A 14,479-nucleotide genomic window follows, 5' to 3' on the forward strand; every position below is an offset into this window, starting at 1 on the left:
TAACACTAGGACGCAAGGTCGCAAGGACTAATGATCCTTGCGACTTGCGCGGGCAAATTCTCAAAAAAAAAAAAAAAGGGTTCCAGCTCAGAAAGGGGTAAAAAATGGGCAAAAAGGTGATAAGCCCTGCTTTGATCCCAAAATCAAAGAAGCCCGTTCATAAAATTTAACGATTAACATCCGGCCCAAAAGGGCCCAAACTCATTAGATCAAGAAACCCTAGCATTTTAAATAGTTCATTCACCGTTTCTCACGAACCCTAGCTGCATTCATCTTCCAGAAAACCCTTAAAAAAAGCATTTCTTCTTGGAAATACTAACGTGTAAAACCATAACCCTTGATTTAAATAAATCATCGGACATCATCGCCGATGTCTAATTTTCGCCGGATTACAACTGGATTTGTTGTCGTGAGTTGGTGAACGACCGATACAACTTATCTCTGTTTCTGTAATGTTTCTATACTTTAATAAATATATATGTCAAAGATATCTGAAGTCCACAATCATTTAAAATCTGATATGAAGGCTGTACTGATTTTTTATGAAATGAAATAATTAACTGTATGCGCATTGTTTTATAGCCTCAATAACAACAACGCATAGTTGTTCCTCATCACTGTGTTAGCATCAAGAATTTTGCTTGATTAGTTTTTTTTTTATCCATTACGGCTACAAATATTTTTTGTACTATTTTATAACGACATTTTCATTTTTAGGGATGAATGGGGCATTTCTCCTCTCGTTATGTCACAAGATTTCAGGGATCGAAAATTGCAGAGAGCTGTAGCAGTCTAGCAGAGCTGTTATATGTTTGTGTAAGTATATTTAGTTTTGTTCCTTTTTTTTTTCTTCTTCCAATTTTCATTTTTTAGTAGGTCAGAAAATGGGTCAAAACTACTAAGATTGGTATGCATTTAACAAAGTCAAGAACAAGGATAAGCCCAACCACGCACATAAACTTTATTAGATGTGTTACAGAGTAAGGGTTGATCCATGTTTGGTTGAAACTTGAAACTCAAAGATCTTTGTGCACACTTAAATGTTTAGTCGTAACTAATCATATAAACTTGATTACAAGAACAAGTTTATTATATTAGTCTAATCTACTAAAAGCAATGTAGAAGGTCGTATACATCTTATAAAGATTTAGATGGCAAGGTTTCAACAACTTTGACCATTTTATGAATCATGAATTTAAAGCAACATACTTGTACATAAGCGTCATTGTACTTGATTAACAGAAGATGCACCTCATCTTTAACTATATGATAATCAACCGAATCCACACTAGAAATTGCAGTAGCATTTAAGCCAAATAAAGTAATGTTTCAAAACTACCTCTTTGATGTTTTCATGAACATGTAGATTGTAATCGGGAATGCGAGTAAATTTAGTTCAGTTACGTGTGGATTTACTCTTAGAATCCATGTTTTTCTAGTTAGTATATATAATCTTCGTATTTAACGGAGCAATAAGAGTATATATGGACCGTAGACTAAAAGTGTGTTAAAAATATGCTTTACTTCATCAGCTTAATCGATGAGAGACAAGTGGTGAATTACAACAAACTGAGTGATCTAGTTTAGAAAATTAATCCCCCCTTTAGCTTGTCGGTCTCTTCGGTTGAGGTTTTAATCAATGGTTTAGTTTATGAGTTTCAATTACCTACATCAAATGTTAAACGTGAAATTGTAGTTAAGTTTAAGGAAGCTATTCACGTGTGAGAAAACATTGGTGGACGAAGAATCAGGTGTTACCAATGATGGAACAAAATGGAAGCAAACCATGTAGATGTTGATGTCGGAAGTGCGTATGCTAGAAATCTAAATTCTACAATGAAAGCAAAGGTCGTTGTCACAGTCGAGCCCAGGGATAGGGATTATAGGGTACAACAGTCCAACCACTCTGTAGCATGATATTGTTTGCTTTTTCGATCCATCTAGTCAATTCAACTGGGCCTTCGGGCCCACTAAAGGTTTGGGGTTTGAAGCTCATAAAAGTCTTATATGAACACCCGACATAAGCATCCAGTCCAGTATTAGTCTTGCCTTGATTAGTGGCTCCTTTAGTGTTTCCAGGGTTGTTGTTGACTGCGGCTAGTACAACGGCTACATTTGAGGCAACCAGTTGTCGAATTGTTCCGATGATCATGGCTTTTGGAGGCATTGTCCTTCAAAACAATTAAAGTACATGCAATAAGATTTATAATTATAATTATGATGATTAACTTTTAAACGTATATAATAGTGTTAATTCACGCTAAGACATTTTAAGATGATAAACCAAATATCATAATTAAATCCTTTAAATAAAGCATTCATCATACTATAGTCGGGCATAAATGTACCACAAGTTTACATATCAAAATTTTGCCGTACAATGAAAAAAAAAAAAAAATTACTAATATCCAAAAATATGAATCCTAAATGAAATGTACCACTCCTACTAGCCTCCATTTGGTGGTTGTTGCAGAGTTCTCCTAAAAGAAAATCGATGCGCTCAATTCGAAAGCCTAAAGTGGCACTACTTAGCAGATTCTCGCTCGGCTTCCGAACTTCTAGCTACCAAAGTGGCTGTATTTAGCAGATTCATCAAAAATTGATAAACTTCTTTGATTTGATAAAAAATGATTGTTTTCAAAGACTCCAGCTCTGATATCACTTTGTTGAACGTATTTCTGGATCTTAGAGACAATCTAAACTCTAACCTAGGGCAGTAAACAAAGGACAAAGTAATTAATCGAATAAACTTAACTCTCGGGATCGATTATATCAGACCTAGATGTGAAAACTACATTACATCGCTGGCTAAAAGCCAATATTCGGTGGGTAAGTGTTGTAGAAAGATTGCAGATCAACAAGACGGACATAGGGTTGTATATGGTGTGTAACATGACAAAGTAACCCTAGACCCGTATATATACTGTTGACAGTAACTGTCGATGTACTGACTCTGTCAGTCGACCACTGTGTTACGTAGTTGAATGATTATAAACTTACACCGACTTACACCAATCTATCGATGGTGTCTTCACTCGATCGACCGTCAGTCGACCGACTGGGTCAGTTTAACTATTGATTTCGAACATTCACGATTATAAACTAACATTCGATAGTCAACGCATAATATTACAAGTCCAACACTACATGACTGAATAAACATACCAGTACAATAGCACTAAGGATTACAAATATGCATCAACACATATGACATGTTTAGTTTGTGTATCATACAACTAATATGCATAGAGATAGAGCTTTGTTTGTGGTCCCTATTTACTGAATTTGATAACAAAAACATAATATCTTATTGGTTTCCTTTTTATTTTTTTGATCAAATTTAATTGGAATGGATCCAAAGGAGATGATCATTCCGATATAATAGTAGACATTTTAGAGAACGAAGTAGAGCATGTGTTTGGTGAACAAGCAACTATGAATGAGAATGTCGCACCAGCTGATGATATGGATGGGGATTCGACATTGGTGATGAGAATGACTTGAGCGTGTTTGATACTGAATTGGACATACAACTTCAACATGTTGATACTCACGATGACGACAATGGCGACGACAACAATGTCAGTCACAAAAGCAAAAACGTTTATGACCATGTTAAAAATGTGATGCAATGCTTTGTCACCGTCCATACCCACATGGATTGATGACTAGACATTATATATTAATGAGTTTTCAAGTTTATTCAACTTTTGAGGATATCTATGCTTAAGTCGGTCAACGAGCTAATTTGATTAATGGTGATTATCGTCTCGTGTGGATTGCAGAAGGGGAATTGGAAACTAGGTTGGACAATCCAATTGATTTAATGTAGATGCGACAATTTTCGCATTAACATTCAACTCTTTTCATTAGGCTTATTATTAGGCGTCCTTGACTAGGTAATAGGAGAGGAGAGAAGAGATGAAATGATAGATGTTAAATATTACTAGACTTAGAAAATGATGTTGTTAGAAACTGGTATCAGTTTATTTTTCAAGTATAATTAAATACATAGTATCCTCATCTTTATCTAGTTCACTTCCCATTTCTCAACGTGATTAGCGTTAAATGGTTTGGGTTTATAAAATAATATATTGTCCTTTCGTCTAATGCTAATCACGTTGGGAAATGGGAAATGAATTAGATAAAAATGAGGATAATATGTATTTAATAATACTTGGGAAATAATCTGGCACCACTTTCTAACAACATCATTTTCTAAGTCTAGTAAATATTTAACATCTATCATCTTCTCTCCTCTTCTCTCATCTCTTAATAAGAAGCCCAATGAAAAAGAGAAGTTGATGGGAAAATTTCTGCAAATCTATTGGATTGTCCAGCCAAATATCCAACTCCCCCTTTGCAATCTATACCAGATGATAATCACCATTAATCAAATTAGCTCGTTCCATGACTTGAGCATTGTATCCTAAAAAGTGAATCAGCTTGAAAACTGCCATTGTTGCTGCCTTTGTTATAATGGTCATGAACGTTTTTGCTATTGTGACAGCCAATAGTCACATTGTTATCATGGTCATGAACGCTTTTGCTATTGTGACTGCCATTGTTGCCGTCGTCAGCATGAACATGTTGAAGTTGTATTTTCAATTCATTAGCAAACACAATCAAGTCATTTTCATCACAAATGTCGACATCCTCGTCTATATCATGAGCTGGTGCGACATTTTCATTCATAACTGCTTGTTCATCAAATGTAATCTTTACTTCGTTCTCTAATACGTCTACGATTATATCGGAATGATCATCTCCTTCTGGATCAATTTCTATTATATTTGATAAAAAAAAAGAAACCCAGTAGTATGTTTTTGTTATTAAATTCAGTAAACAGGGACTACAAACAAAGCTCTATCTCTATGCATAGTAGTTGTATGATACACAAACTAATATGTGATGTGTTAGTGCATATTTGTAATTCCTAGTTCTATTGTATTTATAAGTTTATTTCAGCCATGTAGTGTTGGACTTGTAATATTACGCGTTGACTATTGAATGTTTAAAATCAATAGTTAAACTGACCTTCCAGTTGAGCGAGTGACAGTCAATCGATCGACTGAAGACACCGTCGATAGATTGGTGTAGGTAGGTGTAAGTTGATAGTCGTTCGACTATGTAAGACAGTCGACTAACAGAGTCAGTCGACCAACTGTCGCTGCAGGCAATATATATACGGGTTTAGGTCCAACACACACCCTACGTCCGTCTTGTTGATCTGTAGCCTTTTACAACACTTACTAATGACACACATAGCGTATCACATGTGCACCACGCGTGCGTCGTACATAACGATATCCCAGCAAGTATTCGAGCGCAAGTAAAATTGCGCTGGATATATTCGGCGCAAGAAACACGAAATGAGGAAAAAGACAGCCGACATAAAGTACCTAGTACTGTTCCTTGGTCCCCTTTTCAAATAGGCAGGCCTGCACAGACAGGAAAGGGTGATACATGATACGTGGCACCAATAAGCAAAGAGTTCTGTTGCTATACTATTTTTAGTATCAAGGTGCGACAAACAGAATCCTCTACGCTACTCATATAACGCAATATCTACCCGTGCTACCAGAATCACAGCACATCATCTCGTCTATTCACGGTTACAAGTAACGTTCCACGAACATAAACCTTAAGTACTAATCCCGAGCCATAAATAACCGGAGAGTTTAACTCAAATGACCCTTAAATCCTCCTTTATTGTTGTCAGGCATGGACCGAACCTGCCACTTCTATTCTATGCTTGATCACTTTCCCACTGAATATTCGCCTTTAGGCGTCGATCTAATCTAGTTTTCACAACTACGTTTGATATAATCAATCCCGAGAGTTAAGTTTATTCGATTGTCATTTGTTTTTCGTCCTAGGGTAGAGTTTAGTTTGTCTCTAAGATCCAGAACTACGTTCAACAAAATGGTTTCAGAGCTGGAGTACATACGTTCCAAGATTGTCAAATTCGTGCTTTTATACATTCCTAGGTACATACGTTCCTAACGTAAAGGTTTGAGTTTTTTGGTCAAAACAGGCGTTTAGATCAATTTAGGCTCAAAACCCAAATTTTTCTGATCTCCTCGTTAAGAACACAATCGACCAACAGACTGCCCAGTCGATGTATGGATTTGTTTGTTGAAACTCTATGTATGGATTTGCCCTAAAATTATGAGTTAATAGTTGGATTACTGTGTTTGATTGAAAGATCAATTGCTATGCTTTTGTTTTAAGCTTATTTTAATTACAAAGGTTGTTTGACTAATCTTAGTGATTTGATTTGTGGAATGATTTTTGCTTCAGCATCATAAGGTTATCATAAGGTTATCTAGACAATTGATAAAAAGATTTCAAGTGATTGCATCTTGGTTTCAATTGGTTTTCAAAAGGCTTTTAGTTAAACATACACGTGTTTAGTCATTTCAAGTGATTGTTTTGATTGAAGAGTTTATGTAAATCTAACTTAAGGTCAAATCTCAATGATTTACCTAAACATAGTTTGATCTTTTAAGGAAGCATACATTAGTTAATTACTTTAATCGATTAAGGTTTTGTGAAGATTGACGAATCAAATTGGAACTTTATGTTTTTGAATAATTAACGGGTAACAAAGTGTTAAAGGGCAATCCAATACTAAGAGTGGATCAAACAAGTGGAGACGTTTAGTTAATTGATAATTCTCGTTTACTCTACTTTATTTGTTAATTGCAAGATTAGTTTAATATTAAATCCCTATCAAAACCCCCTTCAATTTAGGATAATTGTTAAGTGTTAATCTTGTTTTTATTAGTGTGTATCGCACACACATTGAAACTTTTTGACGCCACTATCGGGGAGGGGTTTCAAATCGAGGATTTTAAAACGTTGCTAGTAGTTGTTCGATCCTTTTGTGAGAATTCATTCTTACAAAAGTTACTTTTATTTGCTATTTTTGTGCGGAAACCGTTTGTTTGTGTTGTTGTGATTGAAGGTTATGTACGGTTTATGAAACTTCGTTCCAACAACGAAGAAGATATAACTAGTCCATTATCCGAACCGGAGAAAGCATATCACGGGCATTATTGATTAAGGGTAGAGAGAACCATATCGGAGAATTTTGAAGAGTCACCAATCTATTTTCGATGACACTGAGCCAATTATTGAAGTTGAGAATCTACCACCACCACCACCACAAATGGACGATTCAGATAATACTCCAATGTGGAGTGCAAGGTTGGCGGCACCACCACCCGTTTTACCTTCTATTACAAGACCCCAAATCGTGGCAGAGAGTCAGGAGGTTAAGGGTCAATTCATGACAATGCCTAGAGATGTTATTATGATGTTTATTAATATGATATGCATTTGCATGATTACTTACATCAATTTTGATTCCAAAAAATTAGGGCTCTTCACAATTTAGATAACACTCCAATGTGGAGTGCAAGGTTGGCGGCACCACCACCCGTTTTACCTTCTATTACAAGACCCCCAATCGCTGCAGAGAGTTAGGAGGTTAAGGGTCAATTCATGACCATGTTTAGAGATGTTATTATGATGTTTATTAATATATGATTTGCATGATTACATACATCAATTTTGATTATAGAAAATTAGGGTTCTTCACAATTTGGGGTTTTTGCTTGTGATGTTTAATTGAGATTATATTGATGCCAATGATGATTGAATGATAGTTTAACATGTCTAGATTGTTTAGAATTCAACTTTAGTGTTCTTATGCGTTGAAATCAAATTATATCTGTATTATATTATATATATATATATATATATATATATATATATATATATATATATATATATATATATATAAAATAAATCAACAGGGACCAACGGATTCAACTTTTATATTGTATGCATAAATATATTTTTATATAATACAGATATAATTTAAAAGAGGGTACAAGAAGATGGTCATGAATTGATTTGTAAGTAGCAAGAAGATGAACACTTTTATATTTGTAAGTAGCAATCACAACAGCTTTCATTTTTTGTTGTTCCTGTACAACAAAAATAAATTTGCTTACTAAGGTTTTCGTTTTGTCTTCCTTCTGGGGATATAGGAAATTGAGGAGTGCTATACGTCGTTTTTCCTAGGGATTTTGTTTTATTAAAAGACTTTCCATAGAAACTCAAAAATGAAAAAAAAAAAATGAAAAAAATAAAAATAAAAAAACAACACGTTAGGTCCATGAATTGTGAATAAAATAGTATCACTTGCCTACGTTGAATGTGAAATGTCACCGGATGATTCAGAAAGCGGCATGTTTTTTGACAAATTTGATGCACCTTATCCTGTTATCCACTAGACCACTAGGCATAGTGGTGGAGAGACCAACTTCATTGTTGGATGCAGATATAAGCTCGAGCCTTATGTCTGAAGAAGATGATGATGGGGCCTGAGTGGCCTACTATTTTATGTTAGAAAAAGGCCTACTATGTTGCTTCAGAAGTTTGAAATTATTTTATCTTTTTGAATAATAAAATTTTGTCATGATTTATAAAATTTGGGATTTAAAACTTAAAAAATAAATTAAGATGAAAGTGAAAGAAATGAAGAAGGGTAGAAGATGAAAGAAGGTGAAGATTGAAGAAGGATGAATGATGTAATTTTGTTCAGAAAAAACTAATTAAGCAATATCTGACAAATATGGGGGGCCAATGATGTAATTTAGTAATTGAAGTGACCTGAAAGTTACATGTTATCATAAGTTAAACGCATACAATAGCAGAGATTTAAAAGTTAAATGCATACAATATGATATCTAAAAGTTGAATACATATAATAGGAATTTGGTGAAAGTTCGATACATTTTCAAATAATTATCCATATATATATATATATATATATATATATATATATATATATATATATATATATATATATATATATATATATATATATATGGGCAGGATCAATGGGGAAGTAATCAATCGGGGGGAAGCAAAAAAAAATTCGTTTTTTTTGGAATTTTTTTTTTCCGACATCAAGATCACACGAAAATATGAACATTTAGAAGAGACACTTCGTGATGAATGTCATTATTTAGGCGGGAAAACGATCGACAAAAATTACATTCAAGATAATATTGTTCGTGAAGAATATGAACGTCTTTTTTTCATGTTTTGTGAAGTAAAATTTAGGCGTTTTAGAGTTTAGGGGTTAGGGTTTGGTGTTTTGGGTTTATTCCATAAACCCAAAACACCAAACCCTAAACCCTAAACCCTAAACTCTAAACCGTTCGTGTTAAAAACTCAAATCTAAATCCTAAATCTAAACCCTAAATTTAAACTCTAAACCTTAAATTTCTAAACCCTAATATCTAAACCCTAATATCTAAACCCTAATATCTAAACCCCAATAGCTAAAAACTCAACATATGCTCGAAAAACACGATAATTGTTATATATTACTTCTTCGAGCGTTTTCCCGCCAAAATAAAAACATTTATCACAAAGTGTCTCTACTAAATGTTCATATTTTCATCTCATCTATAATGTTCGTGAACAAAGTTTTTTCAATAAATGAAAAAAAAAAAAGTTTTCGCTTCCCCCCGAATGGTTACTTACCTCTTGATCGTACCCCTATATATATATATATATATATATATATATATATATATATATATATATATATATATATATATATATATATATATATATATATATATATATATATATATATATATAATAAATCAACAGGGACCAACGGATCCTAGAATTTTGAGACAGCATTTGTTTAATTTGTTGCTTAAATATGTTATTTAATCCGTTCATATAAACCTTTTCTATCCGAACCATTGCACGAATCTTCATTCATATTGATACAGGTCAAATCTTGAAACCCTTTGCACTTGTTAGATCCATTTGTATACGTGACGCTCAAAGTGAACTGACTGGCAGGGTACCCATCCCAATTTTGCAGGCCACCCACAATCCCGTTACAGGGATGTGGTCTAGTCACTTGTTGAACTCGGGACATCTTTATGTGCCCATTTCTTGGATATATAAACTGATGAACCGATTTTTTTTTTTTTTTTTTTATTTGGAAAAAGACAATCTTTGACCTGCAGATAGATTGAAGCTGGCTGGTCGGACAAACATACATTTATTTACATGTACTTCTTTACTTTTATAAGGGTAAGATGCAATGTTGGTATGATCATGATGTAAATTTGGGTTATAGATTACAAATAATGCAGGGTTAAGATTGTATGACCCTTGTACATCAGCATCCCTTTAACTTTTGACAAAAAATAGTTTAATAATCGCTGCTTTATTTTTTATTTTTTAGTTCAATCACTTTTAAGTTTTGGCTCCAACATAATACAAAAAAAGGGCGGGATCTAGAGGTTGATAGGTTGGGTACGTCTCTTGTTTTTCGTTTAGTTCTTTTTCGCTTGTTGATTTCACTTAGTTCATTTGGTTTGTTTATTGGTATTTTCGTGTAGTATTTGATTTAGTATTGGTTAGTTTGTTTTAAGGTTTTCGGGTTGTTAGCGAGGCTCGTTTATAGATAGTTTTCGTTTAGATGATTGTTTTCTAGGTGCGATTTCCCCGTTTCGCCCGTTCTTTGTACTCTCTGTTGAGGGTGTTTTCTTTTAGAAAACAACCTCGTTACTATATGAGTTTTCGTTATTTTGCCCAAAAAAAAAAACATAATACAAAAAAAAAATGGAAGTAAGGAAGATCAAGTGCGACTATCCGTATACTTTCTGTACAAAAAAAATGGAAGTAAGGCGTTTTCTTTTAGTAGTTCAAATCTAGGTCATGCAATATGGTATATATGTTGTGGTTAGAGGACCAAATCATACCTCGTTTTCACGGTTTAGGCTGCTTCCATTTCGCTTGCCGCTACTACAGGAATGGAAGGAGCCTAAACTGTGAAAACGGAGCAGACAACATATAATATATGGCCAAAAGAGTAACATAAGTAAATCAACATACCACTTCCACAATAACATAATTTGCAAAAAAAGAAAGAGAAGTAACAAGAGATGCTTCTAAGTTTCTTTGACTTCTTTCTTCACTTCAAGGCAAGTATTGATACAATTCCCCATTGTCTTTGTCTCAAGAAAAAAAAGAGAGAAAGAGACGCAGAATATTCCGACACAAAAAAGCTTAGATTATTTAAAATGTGTACAAAATCAAGTTACGATCTTTATGGATAATATGGATGATTTAAAGCACAATGATACAATCAGCATATAAAAAGTTTGGTATAGGGACGTAATTAAGAAAAGCAAGTTGGACAGTTTAAGATTAATAGGGGATGCACAGGTGAAATCATGTGATCAGTGAAATCATGTGATGAACTTATCAGAGGTCTTCGTATCAGTCAACATATCTTCCAAATCTAAAGTAAACTGATATGCGCACACTTTTTTAAGCTTCAAAATCAAACTTCTCTCTACATCTTCCGACACACTTTCGGCAGAAAGAAGCCTTTTTTCCAAGTGTTGTTTATAATACTTCTCGAAAACGTCTCTCTCTTGAAGAAAGCAGACAAGGATCATCACTTTGTCTAGTACATTCTCCAGATCCTCTTCACTAACCCCGTTAAGTCCTTTCCTCAGCTTATCATCCACATACAACGAGATGAATTCGGGTGACTGAGTATTCAAATTGTCAAGGTATTCAAAAGACAACTTCAAGTCGTTCTGAAACATTTGGTCATTGTTAAATGCAACATCGATGATCTTACTATGTTTATCTTTTTCATCTAAGAGTCGTCGTACATTTCTTGTCTAGTTCTTCTAAAAACAACGCCCCTTGAGATGCTTCAATTGTCGTTGCTATTCTTTTTAGATGAGCGGTCATAGTTGACACAAGCCCAGAGTATAGTTCTTCTCCAAAGTCATTCAGCACCATCTGGCAGGCATTCCTAGACATATCGTATACATACACAACACGAACATCTTCAATTTCAGCATTTAAGCACATATACACCATAATAACAAATACAACATACTTGAATGTAACCAATGTAGCAATAGCTCAGTGGTACCCGATACCTTTGAAGCTGAGGCTCACCATGTGAAAGCTTTGCCATAAAATAGACGCAGGTTCAATCCCCACTCGAGGCAAGAATTTACAACTCTTGTGGCAGTGGGATGATGGTTGCTCCTGTCACATGTGTGGGGACCTGGTGGAGGTACTTTTCCGGCATCCGACTCTTTCGGGGTGAGTCTGGTGGGTTTCCAAAGGAAACACAGGGCCGGGGTGTCCCTGCCAAACGTACACCTTTTTGCCATAACATACTTGAATGTATAGTACAATTATAAGTGTATATACGGGTCGTTTATTAAAAAGTGTGTTCAAAATATGCACCACTTCATCAGCTAGATCATATGCAATAATCCTCTAACATACAGCAATAATGTAACTTTATCCAAAAATTAAAAAAGTGATTAGAATAACATTATAAGCTACGAGTATATAAATATGGTCAAATAGTAAATAACTAGATGTGTATTACTATTACAGAAGAGATTATGCGATCCATACAAAACAAAATGCATTTATTCTCTAACATATAGCTAAATCAAAGCTATATCCAAACACTAACAAAATTATTAAAACACATAAGCTATAAGCAATTGAAATATGTCCTGATAGTTAAAAAAAAACAGATGAATGATACTTACTGAACTTATATACAGTATCTACAGGCAAGGCTCGGTTTCATTAAATAAAATTATTTAATTGCATAGCGCGATAGCTAATAATCATTTAAACACTTATAAATAGTTATAGTGTTACTTATAATCAGATTATGTATAAATCAAATAATGACATACACACGTAGCACTTACAAATTAGTAACATACTAAAATTACCTAGATCAAAGAATAGAAAGATCAATAATAACCTGTAAAGTTCTTCAAAACGAAGGCTAAGGCTGCCGGTGTTATTATGATTATAAATTTCATCAATTGCATCTTCAATTACTTTCCATCTTTCTTCAGCATATTTTGGATCCACAACATCACGATGTTTAAACGCTTCCATTAGGAAATTTCCCTTTTCCGGTGAACACATGCTGTACCAAATCGATTAATTCTCAAATTACACTTTGCAAAACCTACTATGATTGACTATTGATAGTATAAAACCTACTATGATTGACTATTGATAGTATTTATTAAGGATTATTACGTACAGACTTTGAAAATTACACTTTGCAAAACCTAAAGTCAAACCCAAAGTTGAACTTATGGCTATAATAAAATACTCTAGAATTCTATATTCTATATTCTAATAATAATGTGTCGCGTGTTTAAACATCTTTCTTAATGGAGTATATTTTAATTCATAAATGAAATAAACTTGTGCTCTATTGATATTGACATATTGTTTATGCACTTTCAGGTATATCTTATTGATGTAGTAAGGTATGGTTTGATCTGATCACAACGGATGATGAATTTGGTGTGTGAGATGATGAAGTATGTTTGTTGGCGATTTACCAAAGGTAGTAAAAGAGTTTCCTACTTTACATTATCAAGATACGAAGATACATTATTGTGAGTTGAATATGATTCATTTGAGTAAGAGTAGAGAGTGTGCTCTATCGAGGGATCGTGTCTCCTCCTTTATAGAATAACTTTAGGGTTTCTCCCAGCTTCCAATGCTTTGATCGGTCTCCAAAGTGATTCTAAAAAGATTTGGTTGACTTTTCATTCGGTTGACTGGGAACGTTCACAAGACTAAGAAAGTAAAGCTGGTTTATTCCTTTTTGTCTTCTGGGTGGTAATATTTGAAAAGAGTATCCCGCTCATAACTTTCCTTTTACCTAGGCAATCCTGTGACTTCATCTCAAGCTTTCGGTCTTGGTAAGCATGATACCTTTGTTTTTTTGGACATCAGTTTGAGATTACCCAGGGGGACTTAACCACCCACGCATTTATCTTCCGTAGTTGCATAACCTGGCCCCAGCTACTGCACTGGAGGAAACTCGGACCAATCCAAGGGCGTGATACCTTTGTGAATCGTTGCCTTCAATTAACTAGCTTTTATTAGCTAGCTTCGTATAAGCTCAGAAGATGGGATACGCTATTAGATATATAGAGTAATAAATAAATACAATGATATTATCCTTATCGGTATTTTTAACATATATTTTACTATCATATAAAAACTACAGTAATAGTTTAGAAGTTATTGCGTTGTCATGTCTCATGCTAAATTGTTTTCTTTAACCATATGTATTGAAAAATAAAATTGTTCAATTTGATTATTTGCTTAGATTCTAATACTTACATTAGTACATAAGTAAGCAAATCAATGAACAAGACAATGACGATATCGGTTGTCTTTGAGTTCTATTCTTGTTCGGTTTTCATTTTATAGTGGTAGTTGTGTTTAGTTTCTAGCTTTAGTATGACCTATTTGGATGACTTGCTGTTTATGTTAGGCTCCTATTGATGTATTGGGTTTGTTTGCCCGATTTGAGTATTCTTGATCGGCTTGGGTTACAGAT

At 34.1% G+C, this 14,479-nt stretch overlaps 1 protein-coding gene and 1 long non-coding RNA gene across 4 annotated transcripts; one reads left to right on the plus strand and one right to left on the minus strand.

Moving 5' to 3' along the window:
* The first annotated feature begins 279 nt into the window (after positions 1–279).
* LOC139850533 (uncharacterized) lies at positions 280–14,143 on the plus strand. The gene is made up of 3 exons (XR_011760059.1): positions 280–449; positions 718–816; positions 13,369–14,143. It is a non-coding gene; the product is annotated as an uncharacterized lncRNA (long non-coding RNA).
* On the minus strand, positions 11,141–13,205 carry LOC139850350 (cullin-3B-like). Of its 3 annotated transcripts, XM_071839932.1 has the most exons (4): positions 13,113–13,205; positions 12,869–13,081; positions 12,031–12,225; positions 11,141–11,881 (listed from the first exon to the last, which is right to left on the minus strand). In XM_071839932.1, exons 2-4 carry the CDS (start codon positions 13,036–13,038, stop codon positions 11,716–11,718), a joined length of 531 nt encoding a protein of 176 aa, XP_071696033.1. In that variant the 5' UTR covers positions 13,039–13,081; positions 13,113–13,205; the 3' UTR covers positions 11,141–11,715. The 3 variants fall into 3 exon arrangements, 1 of the variants encoding a protein (XP_071696033.1); XR_011760002.1 differs by lacking the exon at positions 12,031–12,225; XR_011760001.1 differs by lacking the exons at positions 12,869–13,081; positions 13,113–13,205 and having other exon boundaries at positions 12,012–12,546.
* Positions 14,144–14,479: the final 336 nt, after the last annotated feature.

The sequence above is a fragment of the Rutidosis leptorrhynchoides genome, chromosome 5 (genome assembly GCF_046630445.1).
Source record: "Rutidosis leptorrhynchoides isolate AG116_Rl617_1_P2 chromosome 5, CSIRO_AGI_Rlap_v1, whole genome shotgun sequence".
Taxonomy (NCBI): domain Eukaryota; kingdom Viridiplantae; phylum Streptophyta; class Magnoliopsida; order Asterales; family Asteraceae; genus Rutidosis; species Rutidosis leptorrhynchoides.